Source organism: Thamnophis sirtalis, unplaced genomic scaffold (genome assembly GCF_051295495.1).
Source record: "Thamnophis sirtalis isolate CommonGarterSnake01/CBP01778 unplaced genomic scaffold, rThaSir2_p1.2 scaffold_1, whole genome shotgun sequence".
NCBI lineage: Eukaryota > Metazoa > Chordata > Lepidosauria > Squamata > Natricidae > Thamnophis > Thamnophis sirtalis.
The window spans coordinates 164,363,823-164,390,491 of record NW_028261381.1 but is presented as its reverse complement, the minus strand read 5'-3'; the positions used below and the strand labels follow the sequence as shown (position 1 = coordinate 164,390,491).

The 26,669-nt window shown below is 46.1% G+C and overlaps 1 protein-coding gene across 1 annotated transcript in view; it reads left to right on the top strand.

Moving 5' to 3' along the window:
* The window catches only part of MFSD12 (major facilitator superfamily domain containing 12), a 39,435-nt gene extending 21,223 nt beyond the window's left edge, over positions 1-18,212 (top strand). Inside the window, exons 2-10 of the mRNA XM_014057740.2 lie at positions 1,374-1,584; positions 3,845-3,977; positions 4,754-4,951; positions 7,699-7,791; positions 9,939-10,031; positions 10,502-10,672; positions 13,145-13,239; positions 15,017-15,147; positions 17,877-18,212. Coding sequence (XP_013913215.2) covers positions 1,374-1,584; positions 3,845-3,977; positions 4,754-4,951; positions 7,699-7,791; positions 9,939-10,031; positions 10,502-10,672; positions 13,145-13,239; positions 15,017-15,147; positions 17,877-17,965 — 1,214 coding nt within the window. The 3' untranslated portion in view covers positions 17,966-18,212. The remainder of the gene's footprint in view (positions 1-1,373; positions 1,585-3,844; positions 3,978-4,753; positions 4,952-7,698; positions 7,792-9,938; positions 10,032-10,501; positions 10,673-13,144; positions 13,240-15,016; positions 15,148-17,876) is intronic.
* The last annotated feature ends 8,457 nt before the right edge of the window (positions 18,213-26,669 follow it).

The window sequence follows — 26,669 nt, the reverse complement described above, 5'->3', positions numbered from 1 at the left end:
CAATTAATCAGTGGAACAGCTTGCCTCTAGAAGTTGTGAATGCCCCAACTCTGGAAGTCTTTAAGAAGATGTTGGATCTGTCTGAAATGGTATAGGGTTTCCTGCCCAGGCAGGGGGTTGGACTAGAAGACCTCCAAGGTCCCTTCAAACTCTGCTATTGTATTGTATTGTATAGATGTCCCAGACAAGTCATGGAAAAGCATATTTTATGAGTTTGTTTTAGAGCAGGGGTGTCAATCTCAAGATTTGGGGACTGGATCCAGCCCGCAGGGTACTTAGATCTGGAAATAGCGAAACAGTGGCCCGCAGTACTTCTGCCAGTGAAAATGTAGTTTGGGAGGACCATGTGTTGCCCTCCCAAGCTCCATTTTCGCTGGTAGAGGGTGGCAAGAGGCTGTGGCAGCCGAAAATGGAGCTCGGGAGCCTGTTTTTGCTGGCAGAGTGCTTGGTCTGTGCCACAGGCGCTCCCAAAGAGTGACATCGAGCTGGCCACGCCCACCCTGGCCATCCCTCACCCGCGAGGTCAAGCACAACCCTGGTGTGGCCCTCAATGAAATTGAGTTTGACACCCCTGTCTTAGGGGATACTTTTCCTTGAGGAACTCAAAGTGGCGTATATAATAATTCCTCCTTGGCTTCGATTCTCATAAAGATTCTCTGAGGTAGGCTGAGTTGAGAGATATGATTGGCCCTAAATCACCCAGTGAGTTTCCATGGGTGGATTTGAACCTCAGTCTTCCTGGTCCTATTTCCCAATGTTTCACGCAGAGAACTCCCAAGAATCAGATAACAATAAATCAGGAACATTTGGACAAGAGACTCCTTAAAGCACTTAATCTTTCTTTTAAATAGCCTCACTAATGAAATGTTATATGTGAGGTACAGGTGATGCTGCTTCCTGCCTTCTGTAATCTTCCATGCTTCCCACCAGTCTTATATTTTTCTTACTCTAAAAATCTGGTTGAGGACGGCAGCAACAACATTATTATTATTCCAGTCCAGCAGGCCTCATGTTGTGATTTGATGAAGCAAAAACTTTACTGTTTCTCTCAACTATTACAATCCCCGATTGCCTCTTCCAAGCTTGCCCCAAAGGTGCTTTTTTCAAGACAATTGGACTTCCTTGGGTTTTTTTTTCCTTTGAAAACATTTCACTTATCATCCAAGAAGCTTCTTCAGTTCTAACTAAAAAGCAATTCTAAGAGAACTGAAGAAGCTCCTTAGATGAGAAGTGAAATGTTTTCAAAGGGGGAAAAAACCCGAGAAAGTCCAGTTGCTTTTTGGGAAAAAGCACCTTTGGGACAAAACCATGGCCTGAATGATTGAGAAATCGCCATAGACTCAAATTTGTGCTTTGACCATCTCTCTACACAGGGACCATCTGTGTTCTGCTCTCCTTCCCCTTCATCTTCAGCCCATGCATCGGCTGCACGGAGAACACACCCGAGTGGGCTGCGCTCATCTACTTCATCCCATTTATTATCATCTTCCAGTTTGGCTGGGCAGCCACCCAAATCTCTCACCTCTCGCTCATACCAGAGTTGGTCACTACCGACCATGAGAAGGTGGAGCTCACAGCTTTCAGGTAAGATCTGACAGCAAAGTGGATCATCCTCTCAAGCCTTGTGGGCACCATTTGGCCAACATGTCTGGCTTGCTGTGGCCCATCCCACTGACATCCACACCAAGAAATTCCCTGTCGAGTAGTGAGCACGGTGCAGAACGCCCAAGAGCATTGCCGATGTGTGAACAACATTTTGGTCTAGTGGTTAAGGCACCGGGCTAGAAACCAAGACGCTGTGAGTTCTAGTTCTAGTTCTGCCTTAAGCATGAAGTCATCCTGGACCCGGGGTCTCCAACCATGGCAACTTTAGGACTTGTGGACTTCAACTCCCAGAATTCCTCAGCCAGCTTTTCTTCACCGGCCAGCGCCCGCTTCACCTGCCCCTTCTCGGGTGGTTCCAGGCAGCAGAGATCATTTTGGGTGGCAGCGCGGCGATCTTAGGAGCCAAAGGCTTTAAATCAAGCTTGATTGTACCTCATTCCGTGTTTTTAACTTCCTAATCTAGCGTCCCAAAAAAAAGGCTTTGTGGAGAGGAGATTGGTACTCTTCCCTTCCTCCACCCCTACCCCCCCCCAATCCGCTTGGATCTGTTATGCAGCAAAGAGATACGGTAGCTGGGCGCAAAAGCAGCAATAGCAAAAAGCACTGCATGAGAGATTTGGGTGGATTGTGGGGTGGGGGGGTGGAGGAAGGGAAGAGGACCAATCTCCTCTCCACGAAGACTTTTCTCAGGACGCTAGATCTGCACTGCACTTTCTCTCCGGAAAAAGTTATTGGCATCGTCGGGATCTTGGCTAGTGGAAGAAGCACGGGATGGAAAGAAAACTTCGGAATGCGGGAGGGCTGGGTCAGGAGTCTCCCTGGAGCCTGGCACCTGCTTTTGCCCCGAGACTAAAGAAGCGAGGTTGCGAAGAGGGCTTGTTCAAGGAGGCAGCCTTGCCGGATCATTTTCTTTGGGCTTCCCTTTCGCCGCTCAGGAGCCACCGCGAGGAACCTTTAATCCAAATGGAAGGGATCCCCACCCCTCCTTGCCCAATGGGCCGTTCCCGGTCGAGCGCAGCAGAGGCCGTTCAGCAGCCCCGCATGTCTTCCCCTCCTCACTGAAGAGAAGAAGCAAGCCGACTGCTGCTCTTTGGGCCAAGCAGCTCCGCGTTTCCGCCGGTCTGAGGGAAAGGGGTAAAAAAATAAAGCACAGAGAGAGATGTTTAGTCCTGCCCTACCCTGGGAGGGGTAGAGAAAAGCGGATTTGAGATCGATAAAAGCCTTACCCTTTAGGAAGACTGAGCCCCCACGCGTCATGTTTTTGCCCTCCCTGGCCCCCAGAAGCACTTTGCAGGCTTCACAGAAAATGGGGTGTGCAGAGGGAGGCCTGCAGATTTCTCCTGGGGGCCGGGGAGGGCAGAAACTTTTTCTAAAAATTTGCCTCTTCAAAATTTTGGTGCGTCTTATACTCCGGTGCGTCTTATATTCCGAAAAATAAGCTAATTAATTTTTAATAAATTAAAATTAACATTGAATACTGTGACTTGCAACCTCTGTTGCCCTCTGTTGGAGGATGCTACAAGTGTCATAAGTGCGAGCCACTTGCCAAACACCTGGGGCCCCAATGATGTGACCACTCAGATGCTGCAGTGGTTTTAAGGGCTGGTCATCAATCACATTTTTCAGTACCATCATAATTTCAGATAGTTGTTAAACAAGTAGTCATTACTTGAGGACTGTAGGAGCGATTGTGAAATGTCCTAAATGAGTCTTTCTTTTGAGTTCCTTAATTGAAAAAAAAGAAAGTCAAAATAGCAATAGCCCTTAGACTTATATACCGCTTCACAGTGCTTTACAGCCCTCTCTAAGCGGTTTACAGAGTCAGCCTATTGGCCCCAACAATCTGGGTCCTCATTTTACCCACCTTGGAAGGATGGAAAGCTGAATCAACCTTGAGTCTGGTGAGATTCGAACTGCCAAACTGCAGGCAGCCGGTGATCAGCAGAAGTAGCCTGCAGTACTGCACTCTAACCACTGCACCACCACGGCTCAATGGAGTGAATCTGCTGGCTGGGTAAAAGCAGGAACCCAGCAAATGGCATTTTTTGCAAGCCAAATTGGGCAACTGGCAGTTTTTTCCTTGGAGGATCATCCCCAGAGCTTCTATGCCCAGATGGTGGGAAACTTGAATTTCCAGGGTGGGGCCTGGTACTAGATGGGCACCGATATGAAGCAATCCTCTTTTTCCAATTGTACTCTATGCTTAATAAACTCCGCCTGGTCTTCTTCCTGTTTTCAGGTATGCCTTCACTGTCATGGCCAACATCACGGTGTATGGAGTTGCATGGTTCCTCTTGCACTTCCAGGTCGATCCCACAGAGACAAAGAAACTCACCCAGCACCTCGGGCGCCACGACATTCCTGTCTTTCGGGTGGGTATTTGGCAAGTGGCAGAGAGGAGGTGCAAGATTGGACCTCTGTTCCTTGTTCTGTCAGTGGTTTGCTGGTTTACTGCTTGAGTCGTTGAAAATCGTGGGCAAGTTCCTTTTTCCACTCCTCTTCACAAAAGATCCACTTCAGAAGTTGCATTCTAGCGGTTTGGAACAGTTCACCCGAACTGGTAGCGGAAATCACAGTGGCCCTGCCCACTCGCGCGGGTTCTATGGCATCCCATTTTAGCAGGGGTGAAATGCTACCAGTTTGGGCCGGTTCGCATTTGCAGCATGCTAAAAAAAGAAGGGAGAAAGAAAAAGGAAGGAAGGAAGGAAGGAAGGAAGGAAGGAAGGAAGGAAGGAAGGAAGGAAGGAAGGAAGGAAGGAAGGACGGACTACAAACCTGGCACTAGATGCAGCTTCAGAGGATAATCCAGGGCAGGAAGGGAGCTGGAGGTCATCTAGTCCAACCCTGCTCCAGCAGGATATTGTTAAAGTGAGTTTCTGTCTTTTGACAGTCATATCACCCCACCACTAAGCCACGCTCACAGAACCAGTAGTAAAAAATTTTTAGATTTTACCACTGCCACTTAGGCCCCTTTTTTGCCAAAAGTGCATGCGCGGAAGGCTGAGTGCATGTGCGGAGGAGGCACGGGCGCTCACATTTGTGAACTGGTTCAGAAGGTAAGTGAATACCACTCCTGATCCACTTCCAAGATTTAGTCTTGCAGTCCTAACCTTTCTCTTTTATTTTGCCTCTGTTTCCCCCCCTCTAGAACCTGTCCCTGATTGTGGTAGGATGTGGTTCCGTTTTTTCGCTCCTCTTCCATCTTGGGACTAAAGAAAAGACGCGGACAGTTTCCAGATTGCCTGATCCAGATGAGCATAGTCCCCTATTACCTCTGGAGCAAAAACAGCCCATTCGTTCCATCGTGCTTTGGAAACACTGGTTTCTGGAACCTGCTTTTTACCAGGTGAGTCTGGAAGGAAGAAGACCACACCTTCTCTCACCATTATAGTTCACTAACTGATAGCCTGACATTGCCCAGGTATTTATTTATAGGGGGAAAATGTGTGGGCCAAACGTAATTTCTAATGTTGGATTTCCCCCCGTACCAGAAGGAGCCCCCTAGTGGAGTACTGTGAGGCCGTTACATGGCAACTTTACTGCACTGTACAGTAGAAGCAATTTTACAGTAGTACAGTACAGGCCATATAAAGGCACAACAGGCTGCATTTTAACAGAACACACACACCAAGGGGTGTTAGGGGTGTCTCACCCCCACAGTATTTTTTCTCCAGAGAGTAAGTCATCTATGTACCAAGCTGGGTTGAAATTGCTCGAGGCGTTCCAGAGTTATGCTGGAACACACACACACACACACACACACACACACAATAATTACATCAGTTCCTCTTGTCAACAATCCCCCCCCCAAAAATAGGAACCCATTATAGCTCTTCTGCTCTCCATACGCCTCTTTCTTCTACCACCCTCCAACTTTCTATCTTCCTTCCATCATCCCCCTCTACTCTACTTCCCCTAGAATGTCATCTTCCTTAATTGGTTGGCTTTATACATTAGATGTAATTATAATGTAATTATACATTAGATGTAATTTTAAACCCCAAAAGGAAACCATGCGAGCAGAGAAATTGTTGCATTGTCTTTATCTCTCTGTCTCGGCTAGTCCAAATTTCTACCATTATCCCTTTTCTTTTCCAAGTCGATTAAAGCCAAGCAAATGAGTAAAAGTTCTCCATCATACTCAGAAGCAGCCCATCACCTTTAAAAAGCAATTCTTTATCATGGCCTGTGCTGCCCCAGCAGTATATAGCTAGTGTAGGAATTAAGAACTGTCTCCTTTAAGAAACTACCTCATGGGAAATGTAGGCAGAGACTGCCTTATAGGAAATGTAGTTCTATAACATGTGATCACATCTATGTTTCTGATTGGCCACTGGGACATTTGCCCGCATGCAAAGTTTATAGCCGGTCAGTTTGAATGCCTTTGTGAACCGGAATAATAGTGTGTATCTCCACTCAGCATGGGAGTAAAATCATCATCTTTTTACACCACGTGTTGGGATAGATTATGGAAAGTCAGAAGTATCTTAACACTGACCTGTAAGTTTTGCTATTAAGAATGCCTGATAATAAACTTGATCTGAAAGAGATTCCTAAGCATGGAGTTAACTACATGCCTCAGGCAAGCCTACAACGTCCGAGGCAGAACATGGCCTCTGAACTACACATATTCCAGAACAATTGGCAACTTTGAGATGTGTGGACTTCAACTCCCAGAATTTCCCAGCCAGCAGTGTTTCTCAAACTTGACTGTGATTCTATGATACTAAGTCAGAGGTCCTTGGAGCTCTCTGAGGTTGGTTGATTTTTTGCAGACATATCATTACCCAAATTAGGTAGCACCATCAGTGCACTTAGGTATGTCTACCTGAGACTTCTCAGGAAACAACAACTGAATGAAAAACTGCTGGTGACCTCCTACTGCTACACCATAGAGAGTATTTTAATTTACTGCGCCTGTGTATGGTTTTTCGAAAGAAAAACCCTATCGAAAGAGTAGACACGTTTAAATATTTGGGGTCGATCATCGACAGCCAACGTGTAGTGGCTACAAATGACATCAAAAGCCGCATTGGCAATGCTACAGCCGCATTTGCCTCTTTAAGGAAGTGCCTGTGGAGCCAAAATGATGGGACGATTGCGACCAAGATGAGGATATTTAATGCTTCCATCCGCACAATCTTACTGTACGGCTCGGAATCGTGGACTTTACTTAAAAGCGACCTGAACCTATTAGAGCGATTCCAGCTAAGATGCCTGCGCAACATTCTGCACATAACTCTACGGGACCGATGGAAAAACGAAACGGTATTGCAGCTGTGTAAAAACCAAACTACAATCGAACTTTACCTAAGAAGACAACGACTTAGATGGTTTGGACACGTTGGCCGTATGGACAATAGCCGATTACCTTACCGATCGATTAACTCGCTGCGACCGGATGGGTGGAAAATCGCACGAAATGCCCCAAAGAAAACGTGGATATCCCAAGTGGCTCACGATCTTCAACCACTCCATTTCTCGATAACCAATGCCCAACAAGCCGCCCTAAATCGGAATCAATGGCTTGCTGTAATCCGTGACGTCCTGCCCCTGGCCTTCACAATGCAACGGTCACTGCCTTATGGTCGTTGACATTTACGAAGATTAAGTCCAAGTTAAGTCCAGTATATGGTTTGCCAATTACACAGTGGCTGATAGCACAGCACTCCAGAGGGTTGATGTCATTGCCCAGAGGATCATTGGTTGCCCTCTCCCCTCCTTGGAAGAGCTTTATAGCTCCCAATGTGTTAAGAAAATTCAAAATAGAGCCATCTCATCCTGGACACCTTTTTTTTTTTTTGAACTATTACCATCTGGCAAACGGTACAGGATAATAAAAACGAGTACAAATAGGCTGAAAAACATCTTCTATCCCAGAGGAGTAACTATGTTGAATTCTATGGTATAGTGCAATATTAATGCAAAATCAGAGGTTTCCAATTCCAATTATATAGCCTGTGAAAGGTGTGTGTTTGTGCTTTTATTTTTATAGTTATAATGTACACTGAAGATGTATACATTAATTTCGTTGTACGTTGTGCAATGACAATAAACTAATGTGCCTATGTAATACCATTTTCTTGCCTCCAGGTGGCGATGCTGTACATGTTCACCCGTCTCATTGTCAACCTATCTCAGACATACATTGCAATGTACCTCACCAACTCGCTATTGCTTCCAAAGGTAAGTATGATCTTTGGAAAGGGGGAAAGTTTGGTTTATATTGTCTAGATTCTAGTTAGTAAGATTTAGATGAACTTTTGTCATCTGCTGTGCTTCAGAGATGGAGAAGTGAAATAGTAGTCTTCAGGTGCTTCTTGGGGGAGGCAGCTTGGGTCTCTAATGATTTTGCAACATTAGAACTGTAGTATAGTATTATTAAGAAATTACTGTATACAAGGGTCTATTTTGAGACGGTATTGGACATCAGAGCCAAGGTGGCGCAGTGGTTAGAGTGCAGTACTGCAGGCTACTTCAGCTGACCGCAGTTCTGCAGTTCAGCAGTTCAAATCTCACCGGTTCAAGGTTGACTCAGCCGTCCATCCTCCCGAGGTGGGTAAAATTAGGACCCAGATTGTTGGGGGCAGGGCAGTAGGTTAACTCTGTAAACCGCTTAGAAAGAGCCGAGGTGGCGCAGTGGTTAGAGTGCAGTACTGCAGGCCACTTCAGCTGACTGCTAGTTCAGCAGTTCAAATCTCACCGGCTCAGGGTTGACTCAGCCTTCCATCCTTCCGAGGTGGGTAAAATGAGGACCTGGATTGTTGTTGGGGGCAATATGCTGACTCTGTAAACCGCATAGAGAGGGCTGAAAGCCCTATGAAGCGGTATATAAGTCTAACTGCTATTGCTATTGCTAAAAGCACTACGAAGCGGTTATGCTATTGCTATCATTTATTCAGCTTCATGCGGTAGTCTGGAATTCTCTTCCCCAAATAGCACTTAATTTGGTGAGATTTTCCTAGCCTGCCTTTGAGATTTTGAATGTTTCCGTATGAAAGCTGAGATTTCAGCATTCTTACACACTTTTAAGCCGTGTGTGATTTGACTTACATATAATTTGCAGAAAGTATTAGTAATATTTAGAAGGGCAACAGATGGCTGCAGCTTTACATAGATGTAACCTTAATGTCTCTTTTTGAACTTCTCTTGAGGCTTATCCTAATTCACAGGGTTGTTTTAATTGGCTAGAAATAATCTTCTAAAGTAGTGCTCTCAATGTAGGCAACTTTAAGATGTGTGGACTTCAGTTCCCAGAATTCCCCAGGAAGTCCACACTTAAAGTTGCCAAGGTTGAGAAACATTGCTCTAAGACTTTGGGGCTGATTAGAAATTTGAGCCTGTAGTGTCTCAGTTCCATCTGAGTTTTGTAATTATAAGTAGTCCTCCCCTTACAACTGGTTGCTTAGCAACTGCTTCACATTCCAACAAACCTCCCTGGAGCTGCTTAACGACCAGGTTTCAAAGGTCCAATGAACACACACGCCATGGTCATGTGATCACATTTTGGCTGCTTGGCAACTGACCAACATTTAGGACTGTTTGCAGTGTCCTGTGGCCATATGACCACGATTTATGGCATTTTCTTTGGTCAGAAACTGACATTTACTTCCAATTTCTGGTAAAAACCCGCCATTGGCTAACATTTAAAAACTGCTGCATTTGCTTAATGATCACAGTGCTTTGCTTAATGGCCACCACACTAAAGGTTACTAAATTGGGCACCGTCACAATGTGACCTGTTTAATAATGGCTCTCACTTACCACCCTAATTCTGAGCTCAGTTATGGTCATAAGTCAAGGACTACCTGAAATCTATTCCTGCCCTTGTCCTCTGCAAAACCCACCACTGTTGGGGGGAGGATTTAATTAACAATAGGCTGTATTTGTTTTCTTGTCTTCTTCCCCGAAGGAAGAGCCTAAAGCAGTGGTGGCTAACCTTTTTGTCCTTGAAAGCGTGCGTGCCCACACCCATAACGTAACGCATGCACGACTCCCCCTGCGCATGCGCGCGACATCTCCCTGCACCCCATTTTGAGCCTAGCAGGCCTTCCTGAAACCTCCTGCACCAAAAATGAGGTGCGGGGGGGGGCACACTGCAGCTCCCCTGCCCCCCCCCCCCCCCGCATATGTATCCGTCTCCCACTTGCATGGCAGACTCAAAAATCAGCTGGCCGGCGGGAAATGCATGCAGATGCACAGTGGAGTTGAGCTGGGGTGACGGCTCGCGTGCTCACAGAAAGGGTTGTACGTGCCACCTGTGGCATCCATGCCATAGGTTCACCATCACGGACCTAAATGGTTTTACTCCCTTCTCTCTCACCTTCTTACAGAGATACATTGCCACAATCCCCCTGGTGATGTATATTAGTGGCTTCCTCTCCTCCTTCTTGATGAAAACTGTGAACAAGCGGATTGGCAGAAATGTGAGTACTCCCAGCCTAAAGGAAAATTAGGCTTTCCTGCCAGTTATCCTTGCAATTACCGCTTCGCTGACTCGCATGCACGTGTAACAGAGTGAGTTCCCCTTACTTGTCCCAGCTTCTGCCAACCTAGCAGTTCGAAAGCACGTTAAAAATGCAAGTAGAAAAAATAGGAACCACCATTGGTGGGAAGGTAACAGCGTTCCATGCGCCTTCGGCATTTAGTCATGCCGGCCACATGACCACGGAGACGTCTTGGACAGTGCTGGCTCTTTGGCTTTGAAATGGAGATGAGCACCGCCCCCTAGAGTCGGGAACAACTAGCACATATGTGCGAGGGGAACCTTTACCTTATGGGACAACCATAAGCTGGATGACTGAGAACTTCCATAGGTGTTGAAAGAATATTTTGTGTAGTGGTGATTAATGTATCCATTTTTTGGAAGTGAAAATAATTTCTTTTCCCATGTTAGCTCACCTACTTCCTGGGACTGCTGATTATCTTGGCCTTCGCCTCTTGGGTGGCCATAGCTGAGAAACTCGGCATAGAGGTTTACGGGGCTGCTGTCCTGCTTGGGACCGGATCAGCCACCATCCTGGTAACTTCCCTCTCCATGACAGCTGATCTCATCGGGCCCCACACGGTATGAAGCACTTTGTGTAAAAGATGGAGTCAGTCCTGCTTTAGGAACTGGGTACAAATTCAGTGCTAACCCTTAATAAAAAGCAGGGGGGAAAACATTTCTTAAAGAAGCAATGTGGGATTTCTGAATCATAAAAAAGAGTGTGATTCCTTGGGAGCTCCAAAGATACCATATTTTTGGAGTATAAGATGCATCTTTTTCTCTCAAAAAAGAGGCTGAAAATCTGGGTGCATCTTATACACTGAATACAGCATTTTTTGCCTCCCGAAACCCTGCCCCCTTCATTAAAATGGCCGTGCATAGCTTTTAGAAGACTTTCAGAGAGCTCCTGGGGGCTGGGGAGGGCAGAAATGAGCAAATTTTACTCAATTTCCCCCCCCCCAGCCCTCACAACAGTCACTCGAGCCCTTGTGATCTCTAGGCTGGAATACTGTAATGTGCTCTACATGGGGCTGCCCTTGAAGAGCATCCGAAGACTTCAGCTAGTCCAGAATGCGGCCGCGCGAGTGATCGTGGGCGCACCACGGTTCACCCACATAACACCGATCCTCCGTGAGCTGCACTGGCTACCTGTTGGTCTCCGGGTGCACTTCAGGGTCTTACTCACCACCTATAAAGCGCTCCATGGTAGTGGATCTGGCTATTTGAGAGACTGCCTTCTGCCAATTACCTCCCTGCGTCCCATCAGATCGCATAGAGTTGGCCTCCTCCGTATTCCATCCGCCAGTCAGTGCCGACTGGCGACTACTCGGAGGAGAGCCTTCTCTGTTGCGGCTCCGACACTATGGAACAATCTCCCCGTGGAGATTCGTACCCTCACCACCGTCCAGGCCTTCCGTACAGCCCTCAAGAACTGGCTAACCCGTCAGGCCTGGGGATAATCTTATTTTGCCCCTCCCGAATGCTGAATGAATGTTGAGTTTTATTGTCTAATTTACTTTGTGCACATTTCTTTTTTTGTATTGTCCTACACTCCCCTTCCTTTTTTGATTGTAAGCCGCCCTGAGTCCCCTCAGGGAAAAGGGCGGCCTATAAATAAACTACAAACAAACAAACAAACAAACAAATAAGCCTCCTAAAGGCTATCCATGCCCTTTTTTGGACAAAAAAAACTGGCCAGTTTTTGCTCATTTTTGCCCCACCCCCCAGGAGCACTCTACAAGCCTCCTAAAGGCTATTCTTGCTCTTTTTTGAAAGAAAAAAACGGCCCCATTTTCACGACAAACGGGCCGTTTTTGGGAGGTTTGTAGAGTGCAAAAACTTCCCCCCCCCCCCAACTTGCCTCTTCAAAACCTTGGTGCGTCTTATACTCTGAAAAATATGGTATCTTCCAGGGAACAACGCCAAAGATGTGGCCAAGGCTATCCTGAGAGGCGAGCGATTCAAGATGGCAGTCATAATGACATGATCAATGCCACGCCCCTTTTTATGCGCGTGACAAGGAGGCAGGACTTGAATCCCACCATGGTGGTCACCATCTTGAATTAGGTGGGGCTCGTGGGCTGTATATCATTTGCAGCATTTTTGCACAATTCCCACGTCTTGACTAAAAAATGTTGCAGGGACTAAAAGGCAAAGTGTACTTGGAGTCTTAGGGTGTCATAATATAACACTTTTGTTTATTTTTAGAAGCACGTAAGGCCACTCGTTTATTTGTTTTTATGGGGAATATGAAGGACAGAAGGTGCTTTCAGAGAGGCTTAGAAATAAATGGTTTATTGCCATGCTGTACACCTGTGTTTCTCATCCTCAGGAGATTTAAGACATGTGGACTTCAACTCCCAGAATTCCCTGAGGAATGCTGGCTGAGGAATTCTGGGAGTTGAAGTCCACACGCCTTAAAGCTGCCGAGAATGAGAAACATTACTGTAAGCAAAGATCTACCACAAGTGTTGGGGGGGGGGGGGGGAAGGAAAGAGAAAAGAGAAAAAAAAGAATGCAAGTCTCAGAATGGTACTATACCAGAGCTGTCGAACTCAAGGCCCATGGGCTGAATCTGGCCTGCGGGGTGCTTAGACCCGGCCCGCAGGGCCGCCCTAGAAACAGTAAAGGACCGTCCCACTTCTGCTAGCAAAAACGGAGCTTGGGAGGGCAACGCACAGCCATTCCAGGCCCCATTTTCAGCTGCGACGGCCTGCTACAGCCCTCTCCCAGCAAAAACAGAGCTCAGGAGGGCCACGCACAGCCGTCCCAGGCCTCATTTTTGCTGACAGAGTGCTTGGGCTACCACAGGCGCCCCGACATGGGTGATGTCATGCTGGCCATGACCACCATCCACCAACCCCCGAGATCAAACACAACCCTGATGCAGCCCTCAATGAAATTGAGTTTGACACTCCTGTACTATCCTGTAGAGCTATCTTGTGGTTTGCCTCTTCTTTTTGTTTCAAAGTTTTGCTTTCTGTCCAGGGTGAGACCTGGCAGCCACTCAACAGTGGTCCTGATACATCTGTGGCTCATTTTCTCCGATAGCACAGCGGCGCATTCGTCTACGGGGCCATGAGCTTCACTGATAAAGTCGCCAATGGATTGTCGGTGATGATTATCCAGGACCTGCATCCATGCCCGTAAGTGAAGGGTGGGCCACAGTGAGAGAGCCATGTGGGTGGAAAGAAGGTTGGTGAGCAGGCCTCTTTGGTACATCAGTGACTCAAAGAGCAGAGAAAATGGAGGGTACTTTTGGGAGAAATGTTTCTATTGTGTAGTGGGATTTAGTAGGCAAGAAGCAGGCCAGCATAGATACAACGGCATTTATTGACTCAAGATAGAACTGAGGGAGGAGCCAACGTCGCAACAATATGGACGTGCGGTCTCGATGCTCCGAGACCGCAGCCAACACTTTTGCCGCTGGGTGCTCCAATCGGAACTAAACCATTCCAAAGAGACGGCGAACATTTTTTGTCAAAGAAAGGACATGCATAGCCTTTAGGAGTATTTTAGAGAACTCCTGGGGGCAAGGGGGGGCAAAAATCGGCCCATTTTTCACTCCTTTTTGCCCTCCCCAGCCCTCAGCAGCACTCTGGAAGCCTCCTAAAGGCTATGCACAGCCATTTTTGCAAAGGGAGCAGGGTTTCGGGAGGCCAAAAATGCTGTATTCAGTGTATGAGATGCACCAGATTTTCACTCTCTTTTTTGAGGGAAAAAGGTGAGTCTTATACTCTGAAAAATACGGTATATACATTCAGTACATAACAGTTTCTGCTTGTCAGAACATGCCAAGTGGGGTGGTTGGGCTTTTTAAACGCCCATTTGAATGATGCTGGATTCATCATGTATTGTCCATTACATACTAGTGTTAAACCGGGATTTACTTAATCACAATTTATTTAATAAACCATAATTGGCTGTACTATAGTATCCACTAGGCTGTCCAGGGCAGTTGCAAACCATTATGATTTAAGTTTTATGCATTAAGACAAACCTTAAATACTGATATATGGACCCTGTACAGGTATATTACAAGTGGAAACTATGATTGATCAAACCGTAGTTCAGTTTTCATATTACATTACTGCCTACGTTATGCTCACAAACCATATTGCTGTATTTTTCGGAGTTTAAGATGCATCTTTTTCCCTCAAAAAAGAGGGTGAAAATCTGGGTGCATCTTATACACTGAATACAGTATTTTTGGCCTCTTGAAACCCCGCCCTATTTTAAAAATGGCTGTGCATTGCCTTTAGGAGGCTTCCAGAGTGCTCCTGGGGGCTCAGGAGAGCAAAAATGAGTGAAAAACGAGCCATTTTTTGCTTGTTTTTAGCCCAACCCCCCACTCATCCTGCAGGAGCACTCTATAAGCCTCTTAAAGGTTATTCATGCCCCCTTTTTGACAAAAAATGGGTCCATTTTTGGGAGGTCTGCAGAGTGGAAAATGGTTTTTTTTTAATTTGCCTCTTCGAAATCTTGGTGCGTCTTATACTCTGAAAAATACAGGCATATCTTGTGGAACCTCCTAACTTTAAAATATCTGGACTGAGATCTTTTGGAAATGGGAATTTCAAGAGGGAGCGTTAGAGAGATCATAGCTGAGGGGAATCCTCCATGTACCAAAGCAGCCTACCATAAAGTGTACAGTGATTGAGGAACGGCATTGGTAGTAGGCTCCGCAAGACTCTTGAAATGGCACTAATGAGAAACATTGCTCCATCCAATTTTTTGTTTGTTTGTTTTGATCCTACACTGTTTTTATGTCCTCCGGTGGAATTGCCAGCTTTGCTTAAGCCAGGGGTTCTGAAGAGAGAGCCTCCATGTTGTAAGAGCAGTCTACACAAGCTAATATTTATCTTCATGTTGCGTTTCTTTTTCTCTGTTCTCGTCCCCATCCCCACCCTTCACAAAATCCAGGACTCAGCTCTGTTGCAACGGCTGTGTGACTTTCTACCACTGGGTAATGGTCTCGGTTACTGGAGGCATGGCAATTGTGGCTGCCCTGTTCCTAGCCACCATCATGATCTGGCCAATCAGCATCCGCTTCCGTAAGTAGGATTTGCTGCGATGGGCAAATTAGGGTGGTGGGAGAGGGAAGCAGAGAAGTGCAGCTGTAACTACAGATAGCCCTATGACTTAGCGTGACCCGTCAAAACCGCGGAGGACAAAATCGCGCTCGATGAAAGCGCGCATGTGACGTCATCACAGCGCGATGAAAAAAATTAAAAATTGAAATAAAATTAAAATTAAAGCAAGCCGATTCACATAGAGGTAAGGGTTAGGGTTAGGTTAAGGGTTAGGGTTAGGTTTAAAGCGTTAGGGTTACGTTTAGTGTTAGGTTAAGGGTTAGCGTTAGGTTTAGCGTTACGTTAACGGTTAGGTTTAGGGTTAGATTTAGGGTTAGGTTAAGGGTTAGGTTTAGGGTTAAGTTTAGGGTTAGGTTTGGGGGGGGTTAGGGTAAGGTTTTCGCTTTATTTTTACATTTTTCGATCACAGCACGATGTTTTCATCGCGCTGTGATGACGTCAAATGCGCGCTTTCATCGAGCGCGATTTTGTACTCCGCGGTTTTGTGATGGAACCATGACTTAGAACCCCAATTATCTGGGGAGAATTCCAGGTCATGGTTGTCCCAAAGGTGCTTTTTTCAAGAGGCAACTGGACTTTCTGGTTTTTCTTTGAAGACTTTTCACTTCTCATCCAAGAAGCTTCTTCAGTTCTGACTGGATGGTGGAGAAACAAAACAACCACTCCATAAGCGCATGGCACAATATAGGAGAATAAACCCATTAGGACTAGATTCAGCAGTCCACCTGTATTTACAAGACACATGCCACTTTTTTGAAGATAACAAAGTCCATGTTTTGGACAGAAAGGACTGCTGGTTTGAAATCGGGGTCAAAGAGGCCATCTATGTCAAAATTGAACAGAGAGGGAGGTCTACAACGTCATTTATCACGGGCAGGGATGTGCAGTCAGGAGAGGCAAAGCCTCACCACTGTCGTCATGAAAAGAAAAAAAATGTAAAAGGAAAAAGGCTGAGCTAGTTGCTGCCAGAATCACCATGGATGACTCTGCTTAGTGCTTAACTGTTTAAAAAAGCCTCTAAAAAAGTGTCCTCTACAGGAGGCAGCAGGAGCAATAGCAATAGCAATAGTTAGACTTATATACCGCTTCATAGGGCTTTCAGCCCTCTCTAAGCGGTTTACAGAGTCAGCATATTGCCCCCAACAACAATCCGGGTCCTCATTTTACCCACCTTGGAAGGATGGAAGGCTGAGTCAACCTTGAACCTGGTGGGATTTGAACAGCCGAACTGCTGAACTGCAGTCAGCTGAAGTAGCCTGCAGTGCTGCATTTAACCACTGCGCCACCTTGGCTCAGTGGTTAAATGCAGGAGAACGGTCTGACTTTATGATCACTCAAGCAGAGCTAAGCAAGGGTTAAAAGCCAAAAAATTCCTGACGTAGATCAGACACGTCGTTCTCCTGCCTCCTGTAGAGGGCGTTTTTTTCGAGGCTCTGGCAGCAACTAGCTCAGCCTGACCTCAGTTCATGGATTTTTCCTTTTACATTTTTTTTTCTTTTCATGATGGCAGGCAAGAGCAGAGTTGAAATCCCCCCTGAAACAGCTGGAAAAGGTACGTGTGGGTCGGAGGGAGGGGGAGGAATTCAAAAAGTTTGATTGCATGCAGAGCCACGTTGCCTTTTCAAACACACGCACACACATACACAGCTGGATAAAAGTATATAAGCCCAACTTCACTGATTACAAGTTTGAAAAGGCAACGTGGCTCCACCTGCAATCAAAGGCTCGGATTGGAAGGAGCAGGGGAATTTTTTTGGGGGGGGGGGGATATGGCAGAGGAGCTGCTTTCAAGCCATTGGAAAATATATCCAATCCAACTTCTGTGTTTGTGTTTGTTTGAAAGTGAGTGAGAGAGAGAGGGATCCAACTTTTCTGTGTCCGTGTGTCTGTTTGAGAGAGGGGGGAGAGAGGGAGGAAGGAAGGGGAGGGAGAAGAAAAAGAACGCAGTAAAACTTTTTCGCAAAGGAGAAAAACAAATGCTGTCGCTTTAAATCGGAACTGAGCATGCCTGGCTGTGGAATTTGGGAGTTGAAGTCCACAAGTCTAAAAAAATTTGAAACCCATGTCAGTGCCTCACGAGCCATAAACCTCACCGCACGTCACTGGTCAGGGGTGGGATCCTACTGGTTTGCTCAGCACACACTTTGTGCTTGCTCGCTTCACTCGCAAGTGCTATATACCTCTTCACAGTGCTTAACAGACCTCTCTAAGCGGTTTACAATGTCAACACCTTGCCCCCAACAATCTGGGTCCTCATTTTACTGACCTCAAAAGGCTGAGTCAAACCAAACTGCTGGCAGCCGGCAGTTCAGGAGAAGTAGCCTGCAGTACTGCATTCTAACCACGGCGCCACCATGGCCATGCCAACTTTCACACCCTTGGCGACTGACTCAGATTTATGACGGTTACAGTATCTCGGGGTCATGTGATCACTTTCCAAGAAGCCAAGTCAATGGGAAAGCCAGGTTCACTTAACAACTGTGTGACTAACTTAACAACTGCACTGATTCACTTAACAACTGTGGCAAGAAAGGTGGTGAAACGGGGCAAAATTGACTTAACTCTCTCACTTGGCAAAGAAATTTTGGGTTCAATTGTGGTCGTAAGTCAAAGAATATCTATACTTTTTTTTTTTAAGAGTGGAATGCATGTGGAAAAATTCTGGCTAATGAATTGCGTTTCTCCTGCAGATGATGTTGCGATTTCAGGATTAACAGGGGTGAATCCAAGCAACTCCCAGTATCTGGAGGAAGGAGAATCACCGGCTGTGGTGAATTGAGGCATCTGAAGGAGCAAAGCTTGGACAGGATGGAGTTGCAACAGAATGGAAATCCAAAGAACTGTTTCATCCAGCTTGGATTTGCCCTTATTTGCTCTCTGGACCCAACATGGACAATCCCAGCATATTTTGCACAAATCTTCCTTGACCCTTTATGGGAAGATTCTTTCCTTTGACCACTTCATTCCCCCAGTTGGTCCCTTGTGCAGCTAGTGGAGTACTAGCAATAAAGCAAGATCTTCCACCACCTAATCCATTCCCTTTTTCTACCTATTTGTATTTAAAAAGTAAAAATAAATAAATGTGGGGTTTTTTATTTAAGAAATAATTAAACTATCTTAAGTAAAAAAAAATTTCCAGTTATGTTTTTACTTTGCTAAATATTGATCTGTAAAATACAGGGGGAGGGGATAGATACTGATTTAGAGGTAAATATGTGCTACATATGTCACACATATGTGCTAGTCGTTCCCAATTCTAGGGAGCGGTGCTCATCTCCGTTTTCAAGAGAGCCAGCGCTATCCAAAGATGTCTCCGTGGTCATGTGGCCAGCATGACTAAGCTGTTACCTTCCCACCAAAGGTGGTTCCTATTTTTTTACTTACATTTTTACGTGTTTTCGAACTGCTAGGTTGGCAGAAGCTGGGACAAGTAACGGGAGCTCACTCTGTTACGCGGCGCTAGGGATTTGACTTGCCGAACTACCGACCTTTCTGATCAACAAGCTCAGCATCTTAGCCACTGAGCCACCGCGTCCCTGATTTAGAGGAAGATTACTCTCAAAAAGGCTGGTTTGTCTGGGTGGAAAGGTAAAACCCTGAATTCTGTATCTTGATCATTACTGCCATCTTCACCCATAACAAACATATTATGGTTAACTTTGTCGGTGCTTGAAGCACTAACACTGGCATATCTCACCTCTTTCCTTCTCTTCTTGTCCCCAAACTGGACACAGATGAATATTGTCCAGTTTGGGGACTGATCTGTTGCACTGCAGCCAGATGTTATGCTGAACTTCTGAAGGAAAGTTGTCCTGATCGTAAGAGCTGGACAGCCACTTCTTAAGAGGAGTTTAACTAGTTTTCCTTCAAATTGCAAAGGCCTGATCAAGATACTCTTTGAGCGTCTTCCAATGCTATAATTCCCTTACTGAGACGTTGCTTTGCTCATATCAATAGTTTATAGGCACAAGCCAAAAGTCCTTGGTTATTTATAATGGGTATTTGTCTATGGAGAGCCTCAGTCATCCAGGTCATGTTGTCCCAAAGGTGCTTTTTGAAAAGGCAACTGGACTTTCTGGTTTTTCTTTGAAGACATTTTGCTTCTCATACAAAAAGCTTCTTCTGCTCTGACTGAATGTGGGGGAATGGAAGGGTTTATACTCCTTGCAGACAGGCGGGGCCTGCCGGTTCTTGGTAACTACCAGTTTGGCAAACCAAATGTAAAATTAGCAAAATCGCACCCCTGAACTTAGCCATCTTCACTCAAACCACAGTTGACATCTTTTCTAAGGATGCTGGGTTTGCACACTTCCTTTTCTAATCGCTTTTGAAAGAGTTTGTTAACTGCTTCTCAGCTATTAGTAACAGTGGACCAACAAGTTTTACAGCACCAGGTCAATTTCCATACTCCTTAGCAAAAGAAGTTTTAAATACAAGTGTAAGGATTTTTTTTAAAAAAAACAAACAAACATTATTTTGGAATAAACAGAAAAAGGGTGATCAGAACTTTGATTTTCAAAAGTTACAAATGGACTAACTAATGGATTTAAAATAAGATTTTGGGATTAATTATAAGAATTCTTCCTAAGGGAAAATGTTTCTGTTTTGAATTCTTGGGGGGGGGGGGGGGGGAGATAGAACTTTGAAAACTGGACACTAGAGGGAACCAGAGGAACTAAAGATTACAGTGCAATTAAGATAAGATAGCAATAGCAATAGTTAGGCTTATATACCGCTTCATAGGGCTTTTCAGCCCTCTCTAAGCGGTTTACAGAGTCAGCATATTGCCCCCAATAACAATCTGGGTCCTCATTTTACCCACCTCGGAAGGATGAAAGGCTGAGTCAACCTTGAGCCTGGTGGGATTTGAACAGCCAAACTGCTGAACTGCAGTCAGCTGAAATAGCCTGCAGTGCTGCATTTAACCACTGCGCCATCTCGGCTCTTATACTTTATTTGTATGCCGCCCTTTTCCCTGGGGGGACTCAGGGCGGCTCACAGTTCAGGGGGAGGGGAGGACAAATTAAGTTACATATAAGACAATACATCATTAAAAGCACAACATTCATACTATTCGGGCAGGGTTAAGGTCTTTAGCCCCAGGCCTGTCGGAACAGCCAGGTTTTAAGGGCTATGTGGAAGGTCTGGAGGGTGGTGAGGGTACCAATCTCCACAGGGAGTTCGTTCCATAGGGTCGGAGCTACCACAGAGAAGGCTCTCCTCTGCGTGGTTGCCAGTCGACATTGACTGGCTGACGGAACTCGGAGGAGGCCTAATCTGTGGGATCTAATTGGTCGAGTGGAGGTGATTGGCAGTAGGCGGTCTCTCAAGTAAATTAAAGGAGAAAAGCACTCAATTTTTACTTATTAATATAAAATGAAGCAAAACACCTTAATATTGAAAATATTGAGGGATATTTTTGAACAACGGACCCAAATTAATTTTAAAAAGTGTCTGCCATGATACACAGTGTTTGCAAGATGTTATGGAAGAGAGAACAAGTTTTACAAAGCAACACAGAACTGAAAGTGGATTTTTAAACCAAAGGCTACAAGAATGATATGAAAAAAGATGCTACACCAGATATACAACTGAAAATGACTGATTTCTTAATAATTAAAAGGATGTACAAATAACAGCACAAGAGACAGCTGGACAACTTTCCTACACTGGGTTTACAAAAGAGACTTGTTAAACCTTCTAAGAATTTTGTGAGCAGGGACAAAGTAAAAACTGAAATCAGGTTTTAAGACATTGATTATCAAATTTCTACACTGCTCATCTCACCTAAATGATTATTTGAAAGGATTGAAGATCAAGATTACTAAAAAGGGAAGGAAGGAACATAAGGTTGGTTTAACTAAACTTTGGCGCCGCTGGTTAACTTACTGGCGGGTGTGGTGCTTTTTTCCAAGAAATCAGGAGACACAAACGGAAATGTGGGCGAATCGCAGGATGACTCCACAAGATGTCACTTCCTCATCAGAACAGCTAAGATCAAGGAAATGACAGTTGACAAAAAACAAAAGGAAATAGTTTGGGATGTTGGTTGGATTACTTTGCACAACTAACAACTGTACAAAAGGGGGGGGAAATGTTAATAAGTAATGAAGGGAGAGCCAGTTTGAGGTGCTGGCTTAGGTTCCACCACAAATGCGCGAACAACAAAAGCACGGCTGACTAAACCGCGGTGACAAAACCGCGCCGACGAATGAGCGCTGAAGCGCGCCGACAACAGCACGCCGACAGAAGTGCGCTGTAACCCTAAACCTAACTCTAACCCTAACCCTAAACCTTACCTTAACTTAAATCGCGCTTCTGTCGGCGCGCTATTGTCGGCGCGCTTTTGACATAGCGGTTTTAGCGCCACGATTTTAGCGCCACGCTTTTGATGGCGCGCTTTTGTCGTTCGCGCATTTGTCGGGTCACGGCTGGCTTAGAGGCCTGAAGAAGCCACAGTGGCACAGTGGTTAGAATGCAGTACTGCAGGCTACTGCTGGCTGCCAGCTGCCTATAATTTGGCAGTTTGAATTTCACCAGGCTCAAGGTTGACTCAGCCGTCCATCCTTCTGAGGTAAAATAAGAACCCAGATTGTTGGGGGCAACAGGCTGATTCTGTAAACAGTTTAGAGAGGGCCGTAAAGCACTGTAAAGCAGTATATAAGCCTAAATGCTATTGCTATATATGCAGAATTGCTCAGGCAACTCTTGGTAGTCCTATCAGGATTGAGCTCCAGACTGTGGATAGAGTTTGTCTGCAATAGTGTATTTGACCCCTGTACCACTAGGGCGCCTAATGTGCAACCAATGTGTGCAAACCCCACCCCACCCCCGGTCTCCTGCCAAAACCATAATGCAGTTGCTCTTTATATGAGCCACCGTCGCGCAGTGGTTAGAGTGCAGTACTGCAGGCTACTTCCGACTGCCGGCTGCCTACAATTTGGCAGTTCAAATCTCACTCTCTGACTCAGCCTTCCATCCTTCTGAGGTAAAATGAGGACCCAGATTGTTGGGGGCAACAGGCTGACCCTGTAAAACTGCTTAGAAAGGGCTGTAAAGCACTATGAAGCAGTAGATATCATATTTTTCGGAGTATAAGACGCACCTTTTCCCCTCAAAAAAGAGGGTGAAAATCTGGGTACATCTTATACACTGAATACAGCATTTTTGGTCTCCTGAAACCCCACCCCCTTTGCAAAAATGGCTGTGCATAGCCTTTAGGAGGCTTCCAGAGTGCTCCTGGGGGCTGGGGAGGGCAAAAATGAGCAAAAACTAGGGCATTTTTTGCTCATTTTTGCCCCCGGAATACTGCATTCAGTTTTGGTCGCCATGATGTAGAAAATATGTGGAGACTCTAGAAAGAGTGCAGAGAAGAGCAACAAAGATGATTAGGGGACTGGAGACTAAAACATATGAAGAATGGTTGCAGGAACTGGGTATGTCTAGTTTAATGAAAAGAAGGACCAGGGGAGACATGATAGCAGTCTTCCAATATCTCAGGGGTTGCTACAAAGAAGAGGGAGTCAAACTATTCTCCAAGGCACCTGAGGACAAAACAAGAAGCAATGGGTGGAAACTAATCAAGAAGAGAAGAAACTTAGAACTGAGGAGAAATTTCCTGACAGAACAATTAATCAGTGGAACAGCTTACCTCCAGAAGTTGTGAATGCCCCAACACTGGGAGTCTTTTAGAAGATGTTGGATAGCCATTTGTCTGAAACGGTATAGGGTTTCCTGCCTAGGCAGAGGGTTGGACTAGAAGATCTCCAAGGTCCCTTCCAAGTCTGCTATCGTATTGCATTGTATTGTTAAGTACAAATATGGTGTATGGAGAGCAGAAGAGTCAATAATTGGTTTTTGGGAGTTGTTGGTAAGATGAATTGATGTAAACATTTAATAATACAATATGATGTTGGTTATGTAATAGTATACAAGTGATTATATGTTATGAAAATGAAAAAATATATATCTGTGGGCCCTGGATTTTGGATGCATTCTGCAAGACAGCCTATTTGAGGTATCTTGGTTCAAAAATGTTGCTTTTGATGCACTGTTTCCCCAGTTAAAGGTTATAGATACAAGAGGTTTTGTAGTACATACGTTGATGTCACCTCCTCTCTCAAAACGGAGCAGGATTGTGTTGCCCTTAACAACATTCCATAACAAATGAAAGTAAACCAAAGAGGACAACCAGCAACTATAGAAACAGGGATGCCCTTTGTAATAGCAGATTAGCAACGTGAAGACCAAGGCAAAGCAATCAAACCCCTTTCAGAGCTTTGGACTTCAGACACAGACCACCAGGCATGGTGTGTCTCCAACTTATGGCCCACCTCAGCAATTTTAAGATGGGTGGACTTCATGTTGACTGAGGAATTCTGGGAATTGAAGTCCACCCTTCTTAAAGTTACTGAGGTTGAAAAACACTGCTCAGGATGCCCTGGGATTTTGCTCCAGTATTACGGTTGCTTTCTGTGGATCTAATGCATCAGTGCCAGTTTGGTCTAATGCCATGATGGTGAACATATGGCACACGGGCCAGGGGTGGCACGCAGCGCCCTCTCTGCGGACACGCGAGCTGTCCCCCCAGTTCAGCTCCACCCCGCATGCGTGTGCGCTTCCTGCTGGCCAGCTGGTCTTCGGGTCTCTGCTGCACATGCGTGGGGATGAGGCGCGTGGGGGCGCCTGAGCATCCATGGGGGGGTGAGTATGGGGGCCACGCGCCAGAGGTGGGTTGCTGCCGGTTTGGCCCAGTTCGTCTGAACCAGTAGTGGAATTCAGACCTGGGTCGCGGAATTGGCAGCTACTCAGGACTGCCATGCCCCTGAACCGGTTCCCTCGCTGCCACTTGGCCGCCGCCATTTTGGATTTTAGTGACTGTACATGCGCAGTTCACAGTAAATTGTCCTGTGCATGCGCGCAGAACAATTGACATTAAAGAACGCACACCTACGCAGCGCGCATCTTTCACGCGGGCACACATTGTGCATGAGTTGCGAACTGGCACTAACACTGGCAGCAACCCACCCCTGCCGCACACGTATGCAGGGGGGGCACATGCAGGGGGGGCACACACACATTGCATTTTGGGGATTCATGCGTGCCTGGGGCACTCGGTCTGGAAAAGGTTAGCCATCACTGGTCTAGTGGCTAAGGCACGAGGCTAGAAACCAGGAGACTGAATTCTAGTTCTGCCTTAGGCATGAACGCCAGCTGGATGATGTTCAGCCAGTCACTCTCTCTCAGCCCAACCTACCTCACAGGGTTGTTGTTGGGAAAATAGGAGGAGGGAGGAGTATTAGAAACCTTCACTGCCTTGAGTTACTTACAGAGTAATTAAGGGATGAAAATCTAAATACAATAAGAATCTAATAAGCCATCTAAAATCAAGAACAATCATCACTGGCTAAAGAAAAAAAAACCCACAGAAGAACTGTTGCAGTTTCTCAACCTCCAAGGCGTGGAGGAATAATTTATTTTAACAGCCTTCCTTAAAAAGGAAGGAAGGAGCTGTAAGGGTTTGGGAGGGAGATTCAGTCATCTGTGCCATGACTTTGGGAAACAGAAGAACCTCAGACTAAGCAATGTTAGATAAGAAGCAGCTCAACCCTCAGAAACAATATCAGAAGAGACCCTCCCTAGTTTCCCAGAGAAAAGTGGGGGGAAAGATGTACTTTCAGGCATGTAAGATTCTGTTAAAGTAATACAATAAATTGCAAAAATACAAGTAAGCAGCCAGACGAGGAGACTCAAATTATTGGTAGCATCACACTGCAATGAATCAGGACATACCCTCAATTTTGCAGCTACTAAGATTGTTGGACGAGCAGGCACAAAAACAGCCAGGGGAATGATTGAAGCCTAGGAAAAATGGGCCCCTGGTAAGTTCATAGGAATTCATTGACTTACCACCAGTGTTTCAAGTACTTACGAGGTGAGGGCTTGGCAACACAAAGAAACAACAGCCAACAGCACAGAAACCGCTTTGGTCGCATTGACCGATGATCTCTGGAGGGCCAGAGATGGAGGCCATGCGTCCATCCTGGTTCTCCTTGACCTCTCAGCGGCTTTCAATACCATCGACCATGGTATCCTTCTGCGACGACTGCGGGAGGTGGGGGTGGGAGGCACTGTTTTGCAGTGGTTCTCCTCTTACCTCTCGGACAGGTCGCAGTCGGTGTTGGTCGGGGGGCAGAGATCGTCCCTGAGGCCCCTAACATATGGGGTGCCGCAGGGCTCGGTCTTATCCCCCCTACTATTTAACATTTACATGAAACCGCTGGGTGAGATCATTCGGAGGCACGGGATAAAATAACACCAATATGCGGACGATACACAATTGTATCTGTCCGCCCCGTGCCAACTCAATGAAGCGGTGGACGTGATGAACCAGGGTCTTGAGGCCGTTAAGAGCTGGATGAGCGCTAACAAACTGGTACTCAACCCAGACAAGACCGAGTGGCTGTTGTGCTTCCCTCCCAATAATTTGGCCAACATTCCAACACTCAGGCTGGGGGGTCAAATTTTATACCCCTCAGATAGGGTCCGTAACTTAGGAGTCCTCCTGGATCCACAGCTGACTCTCGACCACCAGTTGTCGGCTGTGACCAGGGGGGCATTTGCCCAGGTTCGCCTGGTCCGCCAGTTACGGCCCTACCTGAACCGGGAGGCTCTCGCAACAGTCACTCGAGCCCTTGTGATCTCTAGGCTGGAATACTGCAATGGGCTCTACATGGGGTTGCCCTTGAAGAGCACCCGGCGACTGCAGTTAGTCCAGAATGCGGCCGCGCGAGTGATAGTGGGCGCACCACGGTTCGCCCACATTACACCCATCCTCCGCGAGCTGCACTGGCTACCTGTTGGTCTCCAAGTGCGCTTCAGGGTACTGATGACCACCTTTAAAGCACTCCATGGTAGTGGATCTGGATACTTGAGAGACCGCCTTCTGCCGATTACCTCCCTCCGACCGATTAGATCACACAGGCTGGGCCTCCTCCGGATTCCATCCGCCAGTCAATGCCGACTGGCGACTACACGGAGGAGAGCCTTTTCTGTTGCAGCTCCGACCCTGTGGAACGATCTCCCCGTTGAGATTCGTACCCTCACCACCATCCAGACCTTCCGCACAGCCCTCAAGACCTGGCTCTCCCAGCAGGCCTGGGGATAGGTTTTCAATTCACCCGCCCGAATGTTGATTGCTGAATGTATGTTGTGGTTTACTATTTTATTATTGGTCACTTATTGTTTGTCTTGTTATTGCACACCCTTCCCTTTGTGATTGTAAGCCGCCCTGAGTCCCCTCAGGGAGAAGGGCGGCCTATAAGTCTTATTAAGTATAAAGTATAACAATGACTTAATAGCCAGCCATCGAAATCTCAACCAACATCTAAAAGGCCACACACAACAGGCACCATATAAATACCACATACAGAATAGCTCAAAGCACACACACTACTAGAGAGAAGCTTCCTGAGGATGGGCTC